This window comes from Nerophis lumbriciformis, linkage group LG16 (genome assembly GCF_033978685.3).
Source record: "Nerophis lumbriciformis linkage group LG16, RoL_Nlum_v2.1, whole genome shotgun sequence".
Classification (NCBI taxonomy): domain Eukaryota; kingdom Metazoa; phylum Chordata; class Actinopteri; order Syngnathiformes; family Syngnathidae; genus Nerophis; species Nerophis lumbriciformis.
The window spans coordinates 305,001-327,500 of NC_084563.2; the positions used below are offsets into that span (position 1 = coordinate 305,001).

The following is a 22,500-nucleotide window of genomic DNA, read 5'->3' on the forward strand; positions in this document are numbered from 1 at the left end:
GTCTACAAGACTTGACATGAGGACGTGTCCCTCACAAGTGGTCTACAAGACTTTACATGAGGACGTGTCCCTCACAAGTGGTCTACAAGACTTGACATGAGGACGTGTCCCTCACAAGTGGTCTACAAGACTTGACATGAGGACGTGTCCCTCACAAGTGGTCTACAAGACTTTACATGAGGACGTGTCCCTCACAAGTGGTCTACAAGACTTTACATGAGGACGTGTCCCTCACAAGTGGTCTACAAGACTTGACATGAGGACGTGTCCCTCACAAGTGGTCTACAAGACTTGACATGAGGACGTGTCCCTCACAAGTGGTCTACAAGACTTTACATAAGGACGTGTCCCTCACAAGTGGTCTACAAGACTTTACATGAGGACGTGTCCCTCACAAGTGGTCTACGAGACTTTACATGAGGACGTGTCCCTCACAAGTGGTCTACAAGACTTGACATGAGGACGTGTCCCTCACAAGTGGTCTACAAGACTTTACATGAGGACGTGTCCCTCACAAGTGGTCTACAAGACTTGACATGAGGACGTGTCCCTCACAAGTGGTCTACAAGACTTTACATGAGGACGTGTCCCTCACAAGTGGTCTACAAGACTTGACATGAGGACGTGTCCCTCACAAGTGGTCTACAAGACTTTACATGAGGACGTGTCCCTCACAAGTGGTCTACAAGACTTTACATGAGGACGTGTCCCTCACAAGTGGTCTACAAGACTTTACATGAGGACGTGTCCCTCACAAGTGGTCTACAAGACTTGACATGAGGACGTGTTCTGCTGGAATGTTCATACATTGCATTTATTACACTGAGTTTTTATACATTTACTTTTTCTGCACTATTTTTCTACACTTATTTTTTTATTACACATTGAATTTTCCTGCTCTGAATTTTTCTACACTTCATTTGTGTGCATTACATTTTTCTGCTCTGAATTTTTATATTCAGTGAAATATTCTGCACTATTTTTTTACACTTAATTTTTATCATACATGCATTTTTTCTGCACTGAACTTATTGTTTGTACATTGAATGTTTCTGCACTGATTTTTTTTATACATTTACTTTTTCTGCTCTGAATTTTTATTTTCAGTGATTTTTCTGTATTATTTTTGGACACTTCATTTTTATTATACATTACATTTTTCTACACTGATTTTGTTTACTTATTTTTTTTGCATTGAATCTTTCTGCACTGAATTTTTATACATTTACTTTTTCTGCTCTGAATATTTATACATTGTTTTTTTTTCCATTGATTTTTTATATACTTAATTTATATACATAGAATTTTTATACACTGAATTTGTCTGCATTGAAATATTTGACACATATTTTTTTGTACATTTTGTACTTTGAGAAAGTGAATTTTTAAACACACACATTTTGCTCTCAAGTTTGTATCCAATAAAATTGCATCCAAGAAAATTCAGTTGACAAAATTCAAACGCAAAGAATTGAAGCCAAATGAACCTCCGCTTGAGTGTGCGTACATTTAGCGCCAGAATAAGACCCTATAGCAGGTCTGGCCGGAGACCACCGTGTCATGTGAGTAAATATGCTAATACACTTATCCCATATAAGCCTTCCCTTTGTGTCCGGGCCAGGATGAAAAAGCGTCCCATTAGGCGGCAGAGAAAGGTTTCTTTTAGCTGAGCTGTAATCCAAGCTTTTTTGATGTTTCCTTTCTTGCACGCCTTCAACTCTGGCCGAGACAGCTGTCTGCTCTCCTTTGTCGCCGCCACACAAGCTACACGTCACACTTCTGTCCTCGCCTTCTTTCAGGCGTCCTCTGAGCCTCCACAGACCTCGCCCAGGACCTGGTACCAGCACTTGTGTGCCAGGAACCTGCTGGACCTCAGGAGTCTCACTAGGACCTGGTACCAGCACTTGTGTGCCAGGAACCTGCTGGACCTCAGGAGTCTCACTAGGACCTGGTACCATCACTTGTGTGCCAGGAACCTGCTGAACCTCAGGAGTCTCACTAGGACCTGGTACCAGCACTTGTGTGCCAGGAACCTGCTGAACCTCAGGAGTCTCACGAGGGCCCAACCAGTGTGGCAAAAATAACAATCATGATTACTATGTAGGGGTGGCAAAAAAAAACAAAAAAACGATTTTTTTATTTGTAACGATATTTAATTGATACAAAAAAAAATTAAAATTAAAAATTAAAAAAAAAACATATATATATATATATATATATATATATATTTTTTTTTTTGTGAAAAAAAAGATACCCAAACATTGAATAAAGTCAAATACAAATAAGTATTAAAAAAAAAAAGATAAATGAAAAAAAAAAAATATATATATATATTTTTATTTAAATTTTTTTTATTTCATTTATCTTTTTTTTAATACTTATTTGTATTTGACATTATTTGTAACGATTTTTAATTGATACAAAAAAAAAATTAAAAAAAAATAAAAAAAAAATAAAAAATATATATATATATATATATATATATATATATATATACAAAAAAAAATTGTGATGAGGTGGCGACTTGTCCAGGGTGTACCTCGCCTTCCGCCCGATTGTAGCTGAGATAGGCTCCAGCGCCCCCCCGCGACCCCAAAGGGAATAAGCGGTAGAAAATGGATGGATGGATGGATGGATGGATATATATATATTTTTTTTTTGTATTCTTTTTTGTATCAATTAAAAATCGTTACAAATAATGTCAAATACAAATAAGTATTAAAAAAAAGGATAAATGAAATCAAAAAAAAAAAAAAAAAAAAAAAAAATATATATATATATATATATATATATATATATATATATATATATATATATTTTTTTTTTTTTTTCATTTATCTTTTTTTTAATACTTATTTGTATTTGACTTTATTCAATGTTTGGGTATCTTTCTTTTTTTTTTTTAAAACAAAACCAGTTTTCTTTTGGGTAATATAAACATTTATCAACGCTGTTTGGCCATTTTATGGAGGAATGTAGTTCATGATAGAACTGCCACCATTCATTATTCACAAGTATTGAATTTGAATCCAAAATTGTTTTGAATGGAGAATCAATTCTGAATGGAATGAAATGGTTTGGTGCCCAAAGATTGAAAGAAATCACCATTAATAACACAAGTATTCATTCATTTGGAAACATCAATCAATGTTTATTTATATAGCCCTAAATCACCAGTGTCTCAAAGGGCTGCACAAGCCACAACCACATCCTCGGCTCAGATCCCATCCATCCATCCATTCATCCATCCATAGTCTTCCCAACGTGTCCTGGGTCTTCCCCGTGGCCTCCTACTGGTCAGGATGCCACCCGAACACCTCCCTAGGGAGGCGTTTGAGTGGCATCCTGACCAGATGCCCGAACCACCTCATCTGGCTCCTCTCCATGTGGAGGAGCAGCGGCTTTACTTTGAGCTCCCCCCGGATGACAGAGCTTCTCACCCTATCTCTAAGGGAGAGACCCACCACCCGGCGGAGGAAACTCATTTCAGTACCCGTGATCTTGTCCTTTCGGTCATAACCCAAAGCTCATGACCATAGGTGAGGATGGGAACGTAGATCGACCGCTAAATTGAGAGCTTTGCCTTCCGGCTCAGCTCCTTCTTCACCACAACGGATCGATACAGCGTCCGCATTACTGAAGACGCCGCACCGATCTCACCATCCACTCTTCCCCCACTCGTGAACAAGACTCCCAGGTACTTGAACTCCTCCACTTGGGGCAGGGTCTCCTCCGCACACTCAGCTGCGAACCGATCCAGTGAGAGCTGAAGATCCTGGCCAGATGAAGCCATCAGGACCACATCATGTTTAAAAAGCAGAGACCTAATCCTGCAGCCACCAAACCAGATCCCCTCAACGCCTTGACTGCGCCTAGAAATTCTGTCCATAAAAGTTCTGAACAGAATGGGTGACAAAGGGCAGCCTTGGTGGAGTCCAACCCTCACTGGAAACGTGTCCGACTTACTACGGGCAATGCGGACCAAGCTCTGACACTGATCATACAGGGAGGGGACTGCCACAATCAGACAGTCCGATACCCCATACTCTCTGAGCACTCCCCACAGGACTTCCCGAGGGACACGGTCGAATGCCTTCTCCAAGTCCACAAAACACATGTAGACTGGTTGGGCAAACTCCCATGCACCCTCAAGGACCCTGCCCAGAGTATAGAGCTGGTCCACAGTTCCACCACCAGGACGAAAACCACACTGTTCCTCCTGAATCCGAGGTTGGACTATCCGGCGTAGCCTCCTCTCCAGTACACCTGAATAGACCTTACCGGGAAGGCTGAGGAGTGTGATCCCATGATAGTTGGAACACACCCTCCGGTTCTCCTTCTTAAAGAGAGGAACCACCACCCCGGTCTGCCAATCCAGAGGTACCACCCCCGATGTCCACGCGATGTTGCAGAGTCTTGTCAACCAAGACAGCCCCACAACATCCAGAGCCTTTGACATGAAAATATTTCTTGCACCACCAAAACTCAACTTGAAATTGAGTTTCAAACGGGTGTTTTTCAAGCATTGTTGTGCCAAGAGTGCCCCCCAGGGGGCCGCTTAAAAAGTATGTTGTTTCTCAGCTTGGTTGTAATACATGTTCCCACCACTTGTGGCAGTAATGACAATGTAAAACCAACAGAAGAAGTCTGGAGCAAAACATTTTTTGAAGCGCAAAAATGAGGACTAAGGTGATGAAACTGACATTTTGTTTGACAGTTTATTTAAGAAACATAAAATGCACACTCTTAATACATTATATGTTTTTGTTGATTTTAGGACTGTATTGTTTGAACAGGATTCAAATGAAGAGTAAGATGACTCATTTTAGTTTATTCTGTAGTTGAGTCCCGAGGGCAAAAAAGGTTAGGAACGCTGGTTTTGTTAGCGCACAGCGCTGTTATTGTGAAGGGGGGCGGGGGGGGGGGGGGGGGGGGGAGTGTCCTGCTGACGACTTCCTGTTTGTAAGTTGATGTTACGTCCACGATGTCGTTCACAACAACACAACTGCTGTCCTGTTTGTAAGTTGATGTCACGTCCACGATGTCGTTCACAACAACACAACTGCTGTCCTGTTTGTAAGTTGATGTCACGTCCACAATGTCGTTCACAACAACACAACTGCTGTCCTGTTTGTAAGTTGCTGTTACGTCCATGATGTCGTTGACAACAACACAACCGCTGTCCTGTTTGTAAGTTGATGTCACGTCCACGATGTCGTTCACAACAACACAACTGCTGTCCTGTTTGTAAGTTGATGTCACGTCCACAATGTCGTTCACAACAACACAACCGCTGTCCTGTTTGTAAGTTGATGTTACGTCCACGATGTCGTTCACAACAACACAACCGCTGTCCTGTTTGTAAGTTGATGTTACGTCCACGATGTCGTTCACAACAACACAACTGCTGTCCTGTTTGTAAGTTGATGTTACGTCCATGATGTCGTTGACAACAACACAACCGCTGTCCTGTTTGTAAGTTGATGTTACGTCCACGATGTCGTTCACAACAACACAAGCAGGCGTACGGATTGTTCTTGCTCGCATTGTTTGGTTCGGGGCGGGGCGGTTGAGTCCTCCAGACTGGTATCTCTCCAGGGATAATCCATGGCCGTTCGGTAATGAAGAGGGGGTGCAAAATAGAGAAGCGGCAGGTCAACTGGTGTAAAACAGTCTATATACTGTAAAAGCTAGCGTAGATGAGTGTTAGGTGCTTAGGTGGTTGCCGGTAGAACATTCCAGAGTACAGCAGCCCAAATAGATACCGTTGTAAAGATTTTTGGGGGGCTCTGGGAATCCCGGTAGAACATTCCAGAGTACTGCAGCCCAAATAGAAACCGTTGTAAAGATTTTGGGGAAGACTCTGGGAATCCCTGATTTAGCAGGTCGGTTTCTGGATGCACAGCCTTTAGTTCTTTGATGATCTTGAGAAGCCTCGGATTAAACTTGGAACTTGAATTAAATGTGCGTCCCAACCTCAAAGTCCTCTCTAGTTGTTCTTCCAGTGTGGCTTTGAGATCCTCTGCGACATAAAAGCCGACCAAAAAGTCAGTCAAAGGTCCGACTTTGAAGGTAATCCAATTTCCTGGCAGATAGGAAAGCTTTCAACGCCAATCAATCAATCAGAAGTCATTTCTGTTGACTTCCCAGTGGCCTCTGCGATGCTTTGGTGGTGGACTTCACCCTGAAACCAAGCTCACTGACCTTTGTCCCCACCTGTAGGGTCCCAACGCCCTGGTGACCTACACCATCGTCAGCGGCGCCGACGACAGCTTCCGCATCGACCCGGAGTCCGGAGACCTGATGGCCACCAAGAAGCTGGACCGGGAACGACGCTCCAAGTACTCGCTGCTGGTGCGAGCCGACGACGGGCAGCAGTGGTCCGACATGAGGCTGAACATCACGGTGGAGGACGTCAACGACCACACCCCACACTTCTCACGCCCCACCTACTCCTTCCACATCCCCGAGGACACGGCCCCAGGTATGCACTTTCTTGCCCCGTTCAAATCATCTTCATTTTTACAATTCTACATGCTTTTTGATGACGTTTAATCAACGTTTGACTCAAACATAACATTAAAACAACCTGCTTTTTAACGACGAAAAATGTTGGGTTCTCACCTTGATTTGACCATTGAAATTTGGTCAATCCCTGACCCATATTCAGATTTAAAAAAAACCATTAAAGTTCTCAGGGATCCAAAAGGGTCCCACTCATGAAAGTGTTAATAATAAGTCATAAATATATTTAGTTTTTTCTAACTTTCCAAGCTTAAATCTCTACATCAATTTCAGATCTATTTATCAATTTTAAGTTTTTATTATTATTTTCTGTTTGTTTCATTTCCTTTTGTTATCAAAAACTCTGTTTTTTGAATGGCAAAACACAAAATAAGCAATATTTCCCCCTAAAATATCTTTGAAAGTGTAATATTTGATGTGAAGTCATTGGAGCCTTAAATAGGTCAATAATTCATAACATTGATTTTGATTCATTATTATTTTTCAGCATGGACAGTTTAAAAAAAATCCCACTAAAATTCTGAGGGATCTAAAAGGGTCCCACTTATAAAAGTGTTCAAATAAGTCAGACATTTTTTATTTTTTACTTTGAACGCTTAAATCTGTAGATCAACTTCAGAACTATTTGTCAGATTATAATTTTTCGTTTTTTTTGTTTGTTTTGTTTTATGCCCTTTTTGCCATAGAAAACTGTTTTTTTTTTGGCAACCGCAAAAAATATTCTATATTTTTCGCAAAAATGATTTCAAAGTGGAATATTTGATGTGAAAAAACTAGAGCTTTGAATACGTCAATAATTCATAACATTGATTTTGATTCATTATTATTTTTTGAGTAATGACAGTTTTTAAAAAAAAAAACATTTAAATTCTCAGGGATCCAAAAGGGTCCCACTCATGAAAGTGTTAATAATAAGTCATAAATATGTATTTTTTTTTTTTTTTTTACATTCCAAGCTTAAATCTCTACATCAATTTCAGATCTATTTATTAATTTTAAGTTTGTATTATTATTTTCTGTTTGTTTCATTTCCTTTTTGTCATGGAAAACTCTGTTTTTTGACTGGCAAAACACAAAATAAGCAATATTTCCCCCCCCCAAAATCTTTCAAAGTGTAATATTTGATGTGAAGTCATTGGAGCCTTAAATACGTCAATAATTCATAACATTGATTTTGATTGATTTTTTTTTTTTTGAGCATGCACAGTTTAAAAAAAATCCCACTAAAATTCTGAGGGACCTAAAAGGGTCCCACTTATAAAAGTGTTCAAATAAGTCAGACATTTTTTATTTTTTACTTTGAACGCTTAAATCTGTAGATCAACTTCAGAACTATTTGTCAGATTATATATTTTTTGTTTGTTTTGTTTTATACCCTTTTTGCCATAGAAAACTGTTTTTTTTTGGCAACCGCAAAAAATATTCTATATTTTCCGCAAAAATGATTTCAAAGTGGAATATTTGATGTGAAAAAACTAGAGCTTTCAATACGTCAATAATTCATAACATTGATTTTGATTCATTATTATTTTTTGAGTAATGACAGTTTAAAAAAAAAAAACATTTAAATTCTCAGGGTTCCAAAAGGGTCCCACTCATGAAAGTGTTAATAATAAGTCATAAATATGTTTTTTCTTTTTTTACTTTCCAAGCTTAAATCTTTACATCAATTTCAGATCTATTTATCAATTTTAAGTTTTTATTAATATTTTCTGTTTGTTTCATTTCCTTTTTGTCATGGAAAACTCTGTTTTTTTGACTGGTAAAACACAAAATAAGTAATATTTTCCCCAAAAATATCTTTCAAAGTGTAATATTTGATGTGAAGTCATTGGAGCCTTAAATAGGTCAATAATTCATAACATTGATTTTGATTCATTATTATTTTTTGAGCATTTTTTGCCATACAAAACCGCAAAAAATATGTTATATTTCCCCCAAAAATGATTTCAAAGTGGAATATTTGATGTGAAAAAACTAGAGCTTTGAATACGTCAATAATTCATAACATTGATTTTGATTCATTATTATTTTTTGAGCAAAAACATTTACATTTTTAGGGATTCATGAAAGTGTTAATAATAAGTCATAAATATGTTTTGTTTTGTCTAACTTTCCCAGCTTAAATCTCTACATCAATTTCAGATCTATTTATCAATTTTAAGTTTGTATTATTATTTTCGGTTTGTTTAATTTCCTTTTTGTCATGGAAAACTCTATTTTTTTGAATGGCAAAACACAAAATATGCAATTTTTTCCCCTCAAAAAAATCTTTCAAAGTGTAATATTTGATGTGAAGTGATTGGAGCCTTAAATAGGTCAATAATTCATAACATTGATTTTGATTCATTATTATTTTTTGAGCATGGACAGTTTAAAAAAAATCCCACTAAAATTCTGAGGGATCTAAAAGGGTCCCACTTATAAAAGTGTTCAAATAAGTCATACATTTTTTATTTTTTACTTTGAACACTTAAATCTGTAGATCAACTTCAGAACTGTTTGTCAGATTATATATTTTTTGTTTGTTTTGTTTTATGCTCTTTTTGCCATAGAAAACTTTTTTTTTTTTTTGTCAACCGCAAAAAAAAAAGCAATATTTTCCCCAAAAATGATTTCAAAGTGGAATATTTGATGTGAAAAAACTAGAGCTTTGAATACGTCAATAATTCATAACATTGATTTTGATTCATTATTATTTTTTGAGCAAAAACATTCAAATTCTCAGGGATCCAAAAGGGTCCCACTCATGAAAGTGTTAATAATAAGTCATAAATATATTTAGTTTTTTCTAACTTTCCAAGCTTAAATCTCTACATCAATTTCAGATCTATTTATCAAATTTAAGTTTTTATTATTATTTTCTATTTGTTTCATTTCCTTTTTGTCATCGAAAACTCTGTTTTTTGACTGGCAAAACACAAAATAAGCAATATTTCCCCCCAAAAATGATTTGAAAGTGTAATATTTGATGTGAAGTCATTGGAGCCTTAAATAGGTCAATAATTCATAACATTGATTTTGATTCATTATTATTTTTTGAGCATGGACAGTTTAAAAAAAATCTCACTAAAATTCTGATGGATCTAAAAGGGTCCCACTTATAAAAGTGTTCAAATAAGTCATACATTTTTTATTTTTTACTTTGAACGCTTAAATCTGTAGATCAACTTCAGAACTATTTGTCAGATTGTATTTTTTTGTTTTTTTTGTTTTTTTTGTTTGTTTTGTTTTTTTTTGTTTTTGCCATAGAAAACTGTTTTTTTTTTGGCAACCGCAAAAAATATTCTATATTTTCCGCAAAAATGATTTCAAAGTGGAATATTTGATGTGAAAAAACTAGAGCTTTGAATACGTCAATAATTCATAACATTGATTTTGATTCATTATTATTTTTTGAGCAAAAACATTTAAATTCTCAGGGATCCAAAAGGGTCCCACTCATGAAAGTGTTAATAATAAGTCATAAATATGTTTAGTTTTGTCTAACTTTCCAAGCTTAAATCTCTACATCAATTTCAGATCTATTTATCAATTTTAAGTTTGTATTATTATTTTCTGTTTGTTTCATTTCCTTTTTGTCATGGAAAACTCTGTTTTTTTGACTGGCAAAACACAAAATAAGTAATATTTCCCCCGCCCAAAAATCTTTCAAAGTGTAATATTTGATGTGAAGTCATTGGAGCCTTAAATACGTCAATAATTCATAACATTGATTTTGATTCATTATTATTTTTTGAGCATGCACAGTTTAAAAAAAATCCCACTAAAATTCTGAGGGATCTAAAAGGGTCCCACTTATAAAAGTGTTCAAATAAGTCATACATTTTTTATTTTTTACTTTGAACGCTTAAATCTGTAGATCAACTTCAGAACTATTTGTCAGATTGTATTTTTTTGTTTTTTTTGTTTGTTTTGTTTTATGCCCTTTTTGCCATAGAAAACTGTTTTTTTGTTGGCAACCGCAAAAAATATTCTATATTTTCCGCAAAAATGATTTCAAAGTGGAATATTTGATGTGAAAAAACTAGAGCTTTGAATACGTCAATAATTCATAACATTGATTTTGATTCATTATTATTTTTTGAGTAATGACAGTTTTTAAAAAAAACATTTAAATTCTCAGGGATCCAAAAGGGTCCCACTCATGAAAGTGTTAATAATAAGTCATAAATATGTTTTGTTTTGTCTAACTTTCCAAGCTTAAATCTTTACATCAATTTCAGATCTATTTATCAATTTTAAGTTTTTATTATTATTATTTTCTGTTTGTTTCATTTCCTTTTCGTCATGGAAAACTCTGTTTTTTGACTGGCAAAACACAAAATAAGCAATATTTTCCCCTCAAAAAAATCTTTCAAAGTGTAATATTTGATGTGAAGTCATTGGAGCCTTAAATAGGTCAATAATTCATAACATTGATTTTGATTCATTATTATTTTTTGAGCATGGACAGTTTAAAAAAAATCCCACTAAAATTCTGAGGGATCTAAAAGGGTCCCACTTATAAAAGTGTTCAAATAAGTCAGACATTTTTATTTTTTACTTTGAACGCTTAAATCTGTAGATCAACTTCAGAACTATTTGTCTGATTATATATATATATATATATATATTTTTTGTTTTGTTTTGTGCCCTTTTTGCCATAGAAAACTTTTTTTTTTTTTTTTTTGCAACCGCAAAAGAAAAGCAATATTTTCCCCAAAAATGATTTCAAAGTGGAATGTTTGTGTTACGAATTGATCAAGGTGTGACCCCGGGATGCAGAGACGGGAGGCAAGGTTGAATACAAAAAAAGAAAAAAGTAATAAGTCCAAAAAGGGTTAACAAAAGGCGATGGGGCAGAAGTGCACACCATGAATACTAACAAAACAGGTTCCTCAGTGGTCGGCGGGGAAAAAGCCAGGGCGCACTAAGCACAGCATAAGTCCTCTTTAACTCAAGGAGGCTAGGAAACAAACACAAAGAGGTTAAGATGAACAGGACTAAGAAAAGGCAACGTACCAAGACGGACGAGGCGAAGCAGGCACATGCACGTGCGGGGTTCAGGAAACATTGACCGGCAAGGTCAAGCTGTCAGTGACGAGCCTAAATACTGGCAAGCTAATTGCGAGCAGGTGTGCCACAAGGTCCGCCCCTCGCCGAGGACGAATCACTAAAAAAACAAAGGTGCAGACAAGGAGAAGGCAGGAACACACTAAAAACACAACAATTTGATGTGAAAAAACTAGAGCTTTGAATACGTCAATAATTCATAACATTGATTTTGATTCATTATTATTTTGGTCAGTTTTAAAGAAAGAAGAACAGCCTGCATGGCAGTTTTGTGTTGTTAGAGTCAACATTGCAACGTTTTCTTCTTTCATTTCACCTGTTTGTTCTTTTATTACACTTTTTTATGGCTTTTTATGTCATATTATTTTTGAGAATGTGCGGTGAAAAAATGAGCCGTGGGCCACAAATGGCCCTAGGGCCGCACTTGTATTAAGCAATGTCATCAACTGTGTGCAGTTTTATTCCTCGTGATGATGACCCCCTGCTGTGATGCTCCACTCATTGAATCGGGTGTTTGTGTGCTCCGACCCAGGCGCCATCGTGGCGGCCATCCTGGCCAGCGACTCTGACGCGGGGGTGAACGGCGAGGTCACGTACTCTCTGGAGGAGGACGACGAGGACGGGACCTTCCTGCTGAACCCGGTCACCGGCGTCTTCAACGTGACGCGGCCGCTGGACCACGAGAGCCAGCAGTACTACATCCTGACGGCCAAGGCGCTGGACGGCGGCGGGCGGGCCAGCACGGTCAGGGTGTACTTCAACGTGCTGGACGTCAACGACAACCCGCCCGCCTTCAACGCCAGCGTCTACAGCGCCTCCGTCACGGAGAGTCTGTCGCCGGGGTCGGCGGTGGTCACCGTGGGGGCCGCCGATGCTGACCACGGTAAGGCGGCGAGGGGTCAAAAATGAAAATACCATTAAACTGATGACATCATCATCTGAACCAAACACGTCAATAATGTCAAGGAATCAAAACAGTAACATTCTGAGTAAACTACCAGTTGGGAATCGATACCGGTACCAATTTTTGATACTTTAATAAATATTATTGTTTTTTTAATTGCAACATTTAAAAATGAGCTGATTATGATCAATACTGTCCAGTTGTTATATTATTATTAATTGCATGTATGACGTTAGATGGCAGTAGTGTATAGTTAATGTTGTGGTTTTTTTCTTTATTTGTCGCGCCCTAAAAAGTGTCAATGCTGTAAGTATTGCACGTATTACGCAGCAGCTGTTTGATAGTGGTAGTTTCCACTGACACATTTGGAGGTGTTTTAATCGCCATGTAAAATCGCTGATCGGTAGCATGCCAATAGCAAAGTCAATGTATATTAGCATTGAGCTAGCGCCTTACTTCACGAACGTCGGAGCATTTTTTGTCGTTGTTGAGTCAATTGCTTTGTTGGCTTTGAAGACGGCAACATGACCCGGAGGTCGTTTTGCCCAGTCGGCTCTCAGTGCTGCTGGAGTGATCGGCCAGGTGCCGAGGGGCGTGACGTCACGCAATATGGCAGCGTCGGATTTTAACGGGATTCGGTCGGTGCCAATAAAGTACCGGATTTGGTGCCCATCCTGAGTTTTATTAGAAAATAAACAACGCAAAATATTTCCTTGGAGGAAGAAACATCAAATATTAATTTGGCTTCTTTGGAGTTGTGTCGTTTTTATTTATGTGTTTAAATAACTAAACTGACAGTTGACAGGTAGAAAACAAAGATGCTAAACTGACAGTTGACAGGTAGAAAACAAAGATGGTGTTCAGCGTTTTCCTGCTCAAATGAGCGGACTGTTGAAAATAGGAATCGGGGGATTACTTTTCACAAGTAAGATTTAACATTAACGTACTATTGGTTGTATTTTGTGAAAAGAATATTAGCACAGTTGAGAAGGAGCAAAGATCTTCAATAATACTGAAATCCTAGCCGCTAGCAAACAAGAGTATGACCATAATAGAATTGCTTCTCAATTAAATTAATTACATTTAAAAATGTCATACTTGAATAACATAAAGCTGAAATAAGAAATAAGTTTATATATGTTTATGTTGAAGTATTTGGCAGACGCTTTTATCCAAGGCGACATACATAAAAAATACATATAAAACAATGACTGTAAACATGATCATTTAAGGGAAGAGTGTAATAGAAAATATCAATACAAAGTGTCAAGACAGAAAAACTCTCTGCTGCTGCAGCAACAGAGATACAGTCTATAAGATATATATGTATATATATATATATATATATATATATATATATATATATATATATAAAACCTCATCATATTGTTTCTTCAATTTAAAAATAGCTGACCCTTCTCTGGGATTATATTCCCAGTTTTGATCTGGTCACTTATAGCATATAAGAATATTATATTACTGTTAAGCAAACTATGAATAATAAGACACGTGTCCTTTATCATAGCTACACGTATGACAAAAAAGGTTGTGAAAATAAGTGGTATTCAGTGAGGTAAGATGAATTAAATATCATTGCTCCTGCCAAATGAATTGCACTGAGTGGAGCGGATCACCACTCCAAGATGGCGGCCCCGCGCCTCGTCAGCGCCAGTAGGCAGTAGCGCTCCATGCTGCGTCCCCTTACAACATGTCTATGGTGCTGACTGTTGGCCACGTGCAGTGTGCCTCTCCTACACTAGGGGGCGACGGTTGTCATTTCAGCGTGTTTAGCCGTAGAAGAAGAGAACGCTACATGCTAGTAAGCTAGCGCCAGTAAGTTCCAAGGCCCGGATGTAAGAGATAAGTACAACTTTCTGCTGCTATTTGCTCTTCTTCTCATCTTTTAATGTGCTTAAAATACACTTTAATGTGCTTATAATACACTCGTGGCTATTAGGATCATTAGACACATACGCAAAGATCGCTTTTTAGTCCACTGTTTGAGGAGGTTTGTGTCTCAAACACATTTACTTTCTTCTTTGGGAACATTGTGACACTTAGTAAACAACTACTTGATCATTTGTCATATACTCACCTATTTCAGCTTCTACATTTCTTCTTTGGGAACATTGTGACACTTAGTAAACAACTACTTGATCATATACTCACCTATTTCAGCTTCTACATTTCTTCTTTGGGAACATTGTGACACTTAGTAAACAACTACTTGATCATATACTCACCTATTTCAGCTTCTAGATTTCTTCTTTGGGAACATTGTGACACTTAGTAAACAACTACTTGATCATATACTCACCTATTTCAGCTTCTAGATTTCTACGGAGCAGAACACTGCCAGGAAGATTCGCTCTCCAAAAATACATTTACATTTTAGACAAACAAATACATTATTTTTGGTGCATATTTTCCACGCCAACATTCATATTTTTGGACACTTTTATTTGTTTTGTGTTTCAAAGGTTTTTTCTTTTTTTGGTTTTGCTTCTTTTTCTTGTAGATATAGCAGTGAGAGGGGCGGGGTTTACCATATAGCAGTGAGAGGGGCGGAGTTTACGATATAGCAGTGAGAGGGGCGGAGTTTACGATATAGCAGTGAGAGGGGCGGAGTTTACGATATAGCAGTGAGAGGGGCGGAGTTTACGATATAGCAGTGAGAGGGGCGGGGTTTACGATATATCAGTGAGAAGGGCGGAGTTTACGATATAGCAGTGAGAAGGGTGGAGTTTACGATATAGCAGTGAGAGGGGCGGAGTTTACGATACAACAGTGAGAGGGGCGGAGTTTACAATATAGCAGTGAGAGGGGCGGAGTTTACGATATAGCAGTGAGAGGGGCGGAGTTTTCGATGTAGCAGTGAGAGGGGCGGAGTTTACGATATAGCAGTGAGAGGGGCGGAGTTTACATATAGCAGTGTTTTAGCGGGAGGGGCGGAATTTACGATGTAGCAGTGTTTTAGCGGGGGGGCGGAGTTTACGATATAGCAGTGTTTTAGCGGGAGGGGCGGAGTTTACGATGTAGCAGTGTTTTAGCGGGGGGGCGGAGTTTACGATATAGCAGTGTTTTAGCGGGAGGGGCGGAGTTTACGATGTAGCAGTGTTTTAGCGGGGGGGCGGAGTTTACGATATAGCAGTGTTTTAGTGGGGGGGCGGAGTTTACGATATAGCAGTGTTTTAGTGGGAGGGGAGGAGTTTACGATGTAGCAGTGTTTTAGCGGGGGGCGGAGTTTACGATATAGCAGTGTTTTAGCGGGAGGGGCGGAGTTTACGATGTAGCAGTGTTTTAGCGGGGGGGCGGAGTTTAGGATATAGCAGTGTTTTAGCGGGAGGGGCGGAGTTTACGATGTAGCAGTGTTTTAGCGGGAGGGGCGGAGTCTACGATGTAGCAGTGTTTTAGCGGGGGGGGGGCGGAGTTTACGATATAGCAGTGTTTTAGCGCGGGGGTGGGGGGGAGATTACAAGTTTACCCGGAAGCAGTTTTTACTGGACTTGGGCATGCAAGAAAAACACCGTAGAAGAAGAAAGGAGGACCGAGGGCGTCTAAATTAAATGGAGAAAAAAAAGCTTCAAAATATGAAATTTGGAGCAAAATTAGTTTTTGACTTTTATCATCTCCTGCTCAGAGAAATATCTTGTGCTTGTAAACATGATCCTACTTGTATTACTCATTGACGACTTCCTAAAGCACTCTGGTCAACTTTGTTACTTTCACAACTGCTTTTATATAAGCAGCAGATAAGAAGTTATATTTCTGTATTACTATGTATACATTCTCTAAATGACCTTCAAGCAAGTACTCATATGTTATGTTCAAGTTCAAGTAGCAATGATTGGCACACACACACACTAGGTGTGGTGAAATGTGTCCTCTGCATTTCACCCATCACCCTTGAGGTGAGGGGAGCAGTGAGCAGCAGCGGTGGCTGCGCCCGGGAATCATTTTTGGTGATTTAACCCCCAATTCCAAGCCTTGATACTGAGTGCCAAGCAGGGAGGTAATGGCTCCCATTTTTATAGTCTTTGGTATGACTCGGCCGGGGTTTGAACTCATAACCTACCATGTCAGTAAATAAATGTAACGATCGGACTGAAAGTCAATGTAACAGAGAAAAAGTAGCCTTTCTTCCTGACAAAAACACTCCAAAGTGAAGGTAATCAAAGATTGTGTGTTGATAATTGCAATTGAAAGAGTAATAATAATGTAATAATTGTTTATCAATCAGAGCAAGGCTCAGAGCAGCTCCACACTACCTTGTCATGTGATCAACATCAGGTAAACAACTTTCCATGCTGCTCTAAAGTTGTGACCTACATTCAGCATGGCCGCCTTCCCACTACCAAAATAAAACACGGCCATTGTTGGCGCTTCCTAAGCCCCGCCCCTTTGAGCGCCTGGCTCTTTGTGTGTGAACTGGGGTGGAAGCAGCACTCATGCCTTTGATAAGAGCTCACTTAAATAGCACCCCCGCAGTGTGGGAAGGTTTTCCACATGAGCCATCCTCATTGGGCCTGAGGTTAGACATTATACATCATACAGAGCATTTTCATACATATATATTTCTTTTTTTACTTTTAGGGCCCCCTTCAAGTTTGTTCCCAGGGACCCAAAAGGGTCTCAGTCATAAAAATGTAAAAAATAAGTCATGTGTTATTTTTATTTATTTTTAATTATTGTGCAAGGCTTAAATCTCAATGAACCTGAGGTTTATCTGCCAATAAAAAGTTAAACAGTATATAAACATGTTTTGTTAAAGAAAACCCGTTTTTTTTATGGCAAACATAACAATTTTGTCAAGGAAAAACTTTTTTTTAATGTTAAACACACAACACTTTTGTTAAAGAAAACCTGTTTTTTTTTGGCAAACACACAACAATTTTGTTAAAGGAAACCTGTTTTTTTTGGCAAACACACAACAATTTTGTTAAAGAAAACCTGTTTTTTAAGGCAAACACAACAATTTTGTTAAAGAATTTTTTTTTATGGCAAACACAACAATTTTGTTAAAGAAAACCTGTTTTTTGTATGGCAAACAACAATTTTGTTAAAGAAAACCTGTTTTTTTTTATGGCAAACAACAATTTTGTTAAAGAAAACCTGTTTTTTTTAATGTTAAACACACAACAATTTTGTTAAAGAAAACTTGTTTTTTAAGGCAAACACAACAATTTTGTTAAGGAATTTTTTTTTATGGCAAACACAACAATTTTGTTAAAGAAAACCTGTTTTTTGTATGGCAAACAACAATTTTGTTAAAGAAAACCTGTTTTTTGTATGGCAAACAACAATTTTGTTAAAGAAAACCTGTTTTTTTTTTATGGCAAACAACAATTTTGTTAAAGAAAACCTGTTTTTTTTTATGGCAAACAACAATTTTGTTAAAGAAACCCTGTTTTTTTTTATGTTAAACACACAACAATTTTGTTAAAGAAAACCTGTTTTTTAAGGCAAACACAACAATTTTGTTAAAGAAAATTTTTTAATGGCAAACAACAATTTTGTTAAAGAAAACCTGTTTTTTTTTATGGCAAACAACAATTTTGTTAAAGAAAACCTGTTTTTTTTATGGCAAACACACAACAATTTTGTTAAAGAAAACCTGTTTTTTAAGGCAAACACAACAATTTTGTTAAAGAAAACCTGTTTTTTTTATGGCAAACAACAATTTTGTTAAAGAAAACCTGTTTTTTTTTATGGCAAACAACAATTTTGTTAAAGACATTTTTTTTATGGCAAACACAACAATTTTGTTAAAGAAAACCAGTTTTTTTTGGCAAACAACACTTTTGTTAAAGAAAACCTGTTTTTTTTGGCAAGCACACAACCATTTTGTTAAAGAAAACCTGTTTTTTTTTTGGCAAACACACAACAATTTTGTTAAAGCAAACCTGTTTTTTTACGGCAAACAACAATTTTGTTAAAGACATTTTTTTTATGGCAAACACAACAATTTGGTTAAAGAAAACCTTTTTTTTTATGTTGAACACACAACACTTTTGTTAAAGAAAACCTGTTTTTTTATGGCAAACAACAATTTTGTTAAAGAAAACCTGGTTTTTTTTGGCAAACACACAACAATTTTGTTAAAGAAAACCTGTTTTTTAAGGCAAACACAACAATTTTGTTAAATAATTTTTTTTTATGGCAAACAACAATTTTGTTAAAGAAAACCTTTTTTTTAATGTTAAACACACAACACTTTTGTTAAAGAAAACCTGTTTTTTTTGGCAAACACACAACCATTTTGTTAAAGAAAACCTGTTTTTTTTTGGCAAACACAACAATTTTGTTAAAGCAAATCTGTTTTTTTACGGCAAACAACAATTTTGTTAAAGACATTTGTTTTTATGGCAAACAACAATTTTGTTAAAGAAAACCTGTTTTTTATGGCAAACACACAACAATTTCCCCCCCAAATTAAAAAAAAATAGAATATTTGAAGTGAAGTAATTAGAGCCTTAAATAGGTCAATAATTTATAACTATATTGATTTTAATTAATTTTTTGAGCATTGACAGTGTTTTTGTTGTTTTCAAAAACCACAAATTCTGCGGGATCCAAATGTGCCCCACTCATAAACATTTTTCAAAATAAGACATAACTGTTTTTTTTTTTTTTTACTTTTAACACTAACATTTTAAAATCACCTTTAAATCTGTCCGCCAATTAAAAAAAAAAAAAAAAGAACATTTTTAAAAATGCCCTTTTTATAAAAGAAAACCCTGTTTTTTATGGCAAACACAAAACATATATAATATTCCCCCCCCCAAAAAAATGTAAAAGTGAAATATTGAATGTAAAGTAGTTGTAGTCTTCAATGGGTCAATAATTCATTACAACACTGATTTGAATTCATTAATATTTTTTGAGCATTGACAGTTCAAATAAAACCCCACTAAAATTCCTGGATTCAAACTAAGTCATATTTTTAATTTTGTATTCAACATTCACAGTAAATCTCTGGATCAACTTTCGGTCCATCTGTCAATACAATGTTTATGTTCTCTTTGTCAATAACAACCCTGCTTTTTTTATGGCCTAAACACAAAAATATGCAATTATTTGCCCTGATGTTGTGAAGTAATTGGAACCTTAAATAAGTCATAACATTGATTTTGATTCATTATTATTTTTTGAGCAAGGTTTTAAAGAAGTGTTATTAGAGTCAACATCATAAAATGTCACCTGTTTGCCCTTTTATTCCACTCTTATATTTGAATATTCCACAAAATGAGCCTTGGGCCGCACTTTGACATAGCATGTGAAATGATGATGCTGCTGGACCTTGTGGGTCTTAGCTGGTGACAAGATTACATCTTCAGCGGCGTGCACAATTTGTGGAAATGGAAGTGGATAATGCATTTAGCGACCATTTCACCACCGCTTTGGCATATCTGACACTGTCACGCGGAACAATGGCTGCCAGGAAACCTTCACAATAGTGTTTTTAATCCAAGGCCCATCTAAAAACACTGGCAGCTTTGTTTGCAGTTGAATAGCACCAGCTCCAAGGTGAACCCAGACAGGAGGTCGGCTTCTCCAAATCAAATTTAGCCACCAAGTTGACTTAATTCTGCACATTTAAGCCTGGGAGCAAAGTACAAACTCAATTTAAACTAGCAGGCAGTCAGCACTCATGTCCAGATGTTGGGTATCTTACTTGTTACTCTTCAACAACTACTTGTGTAGTGTACCATTATATCACCATTGTATTACTTACATTCTATTACACTGGTACTTGTGTAGTGTACCATTATATCACCATTGTATTACTTACATTCTATTACACTGGTACTTGTGTAGTGTACCATTATATCACCATTGTATTACTTACATTCTATTACACTGGTACTTGTGTAGTGTACCATTATATCACCTCCATTGTATTACTTACATTCTATTACACTGGTACTTGTGTAGTGTACCATTATATCATCATTGTATTACTTACATTCTATTACACTGGTACTTGTGTAGTGTACCATTATATCACCATTGTATTACTTACATTCTATTACACTGGTACTTGTGTAGTGTACCATTATATCACCATTGTATTACTTACATTCTATGTAAGTGGTACTTGTGTAGTGTACCATTATATCACTGCCATTGTATTACTTACATTCTATGTAAGTGGTACCTGCTGGATACCAGTTTATTTCGTCACACAGCTCATACCTTGAAATAAAATCGCCCATTGAAATACATTAAAATCCATTTCAACGGTGCTTGGTCCATTCAAAAAATCACCATTTTAACATTGATTGATTGAGACTTTTATTAGTAGGTTGCACAGTGAAGTACATATTCCGTACAATTGACTACTAAATGGTAACACCTGTTGCGTTTTGGACCAGTTGTTCCTCCCAGGGAATTCAAGTCACAAGTCGCTCCCAAGCTCTTTACGACACTTAAAGCTGAGTAGAAAAACCACCAGAGACAGAATAGGTATTTTGTAATATATTTGCAAAGCTTTGCATATATACATTGAGACCAGTCCAGCATAGAACATTCTATCGCGCCGCCAAGATGGTCTGCCCCCCCGAAAAACCCTCTCCCCTCTTAAGTCCCTGGGAGTCATGTCTCTCTAGCCAAAACAAATGTCCATTATCTCTCTCTCTAACATTCCTCATTCAAGGTTAAGCACACAGTTTTGCAGACAACCAAAAGACCACAATTGGAAGAAAAACACTAGCTGTTTTGTAATATGATTATGAAATAAAAAGAAGTAACACTTAAATTCGGATATATGTAAATATCTGCCTCCGACACACCCCAATAGGTTTTTACACTTGATTCATGATACAAATATATACTATCATCATAATACAGTCATCACACAAGTTAATCATCAGAGTATATACATTGAATTATTTACATTATTTACAGTGTGGGATGTGGGTGGGGAGGGGTAGGTTTGGTTGGTATCAACACTTCAGTCATCAACAATTGAGAACAGAGAAATGGACATTGAAACAGTGTAGGTGTGACTTGGTAGGATATGTACAGCAAGTAGTTGACATAGAGAGAGAAATCAGATAGCATAAGAAAAAGTATCTACATTTGATTATTTACAATCCGGGGAGGTGGGATGTGGAAGGGAGGGTGTTAGTTTAGGGTTGAAATTGCCTGGAGGTGTTCTTTTATTGCGGTTTTGAAGGAGGATAGAGATGCCCTTTCTTTTATACCTGTTGGGAGTGCATTCCACATTGATGTGGCATAGAAGGAGAATGAGTTTAGACCTTTGTTAGATGGGAATCTGGCTTTAACGTGTAACATGCCTTTCAAAAAGAACTATTGTATGTACAACAATACAATAAAATGTAACATACATTAAGAAGTGGGACAGGAGGACACCAATGTTAGCAGTGCCAGTATAGCTATATGAGCTACATGCTAAAATTAACTTTAACTTTAACTAACGTAACATAATGCAATTTTAGCTACGCGCTAACATTGCATTTTGACATCATGCGAGGTTAGCTACATGTTAACATGACCTTTTAGGATGAGAGCTACATGCTAGCATTACATTTTAGCATCATGCTATGTAGGTTAGCAAACTACAACAAAGTTGAAACTCTCCATAGCTGTAAACGACTGGCGGAGAGTTGGCAGAGCTGCATTTAGGATGTGTAGCGAAGCCTGCTTTTCTCCCAAAGTGGTGGGCGTATACACGGGATGGGCACACTTGGCCAGGGGCGGGTCCGAGATGGAATCAAGTCCAAGAGGAAGGAGGTTTTTGTCAAAAATGGAAAAGGATCCCACACAGATAAACAGGAAGTTGAGCTGAGATTAAAGTTGTGTAAAAGGTGTGCAAACAGGAAACAAACAACTTTCTGTCACGTCTGAACAACAATCGGTGCTTTCCTGTCTGCTCGTTTCCGAGGGCAGCAGACTTCCTGTTCCTGTTTTATGTGACTTCTGAAAGTTGCACTCTTTTTTCTGTCATTTTGAAAGTTTCCCACCTGTGTCGTGTCTTCCAGGTCCCAACGCAC

The 22,500-nt window shown here is 37.1% G+C and overlaps 1 protein-coding gene across 1 annotated transcript in view; it reads left to right on the forward strand.

The window, feature by feature from the left end:
• The window catches only part of fat4 (FAT atypical cadherin 4), a 178,531-nt gene that overhangs the window by 88,210 nt on the left and 67,821 nt on the right, over positions 1 to 22,500 (forward strand). The window contains exons 3-5 of the mRNA XM_061976484.1: positions 6,223 to 6,484; positions 12,113 to 12,463; positions 22,489 to 22,500. The exon at positions 22,489 to 22,500 is cut by the window's right edge and continues 911 nt beyond it. Coding sequence (XP_061832468.1) covers positions 6,223 to 6,484; positions 12,113 to 12,463; positions 22,489 to 22,500 — 625 coding nt within the window. The remainder of the gene's footprint in view (positions 1 to 6,222; positions 6,485 to 12,112; positions 12,464 to 22,488) is intronic.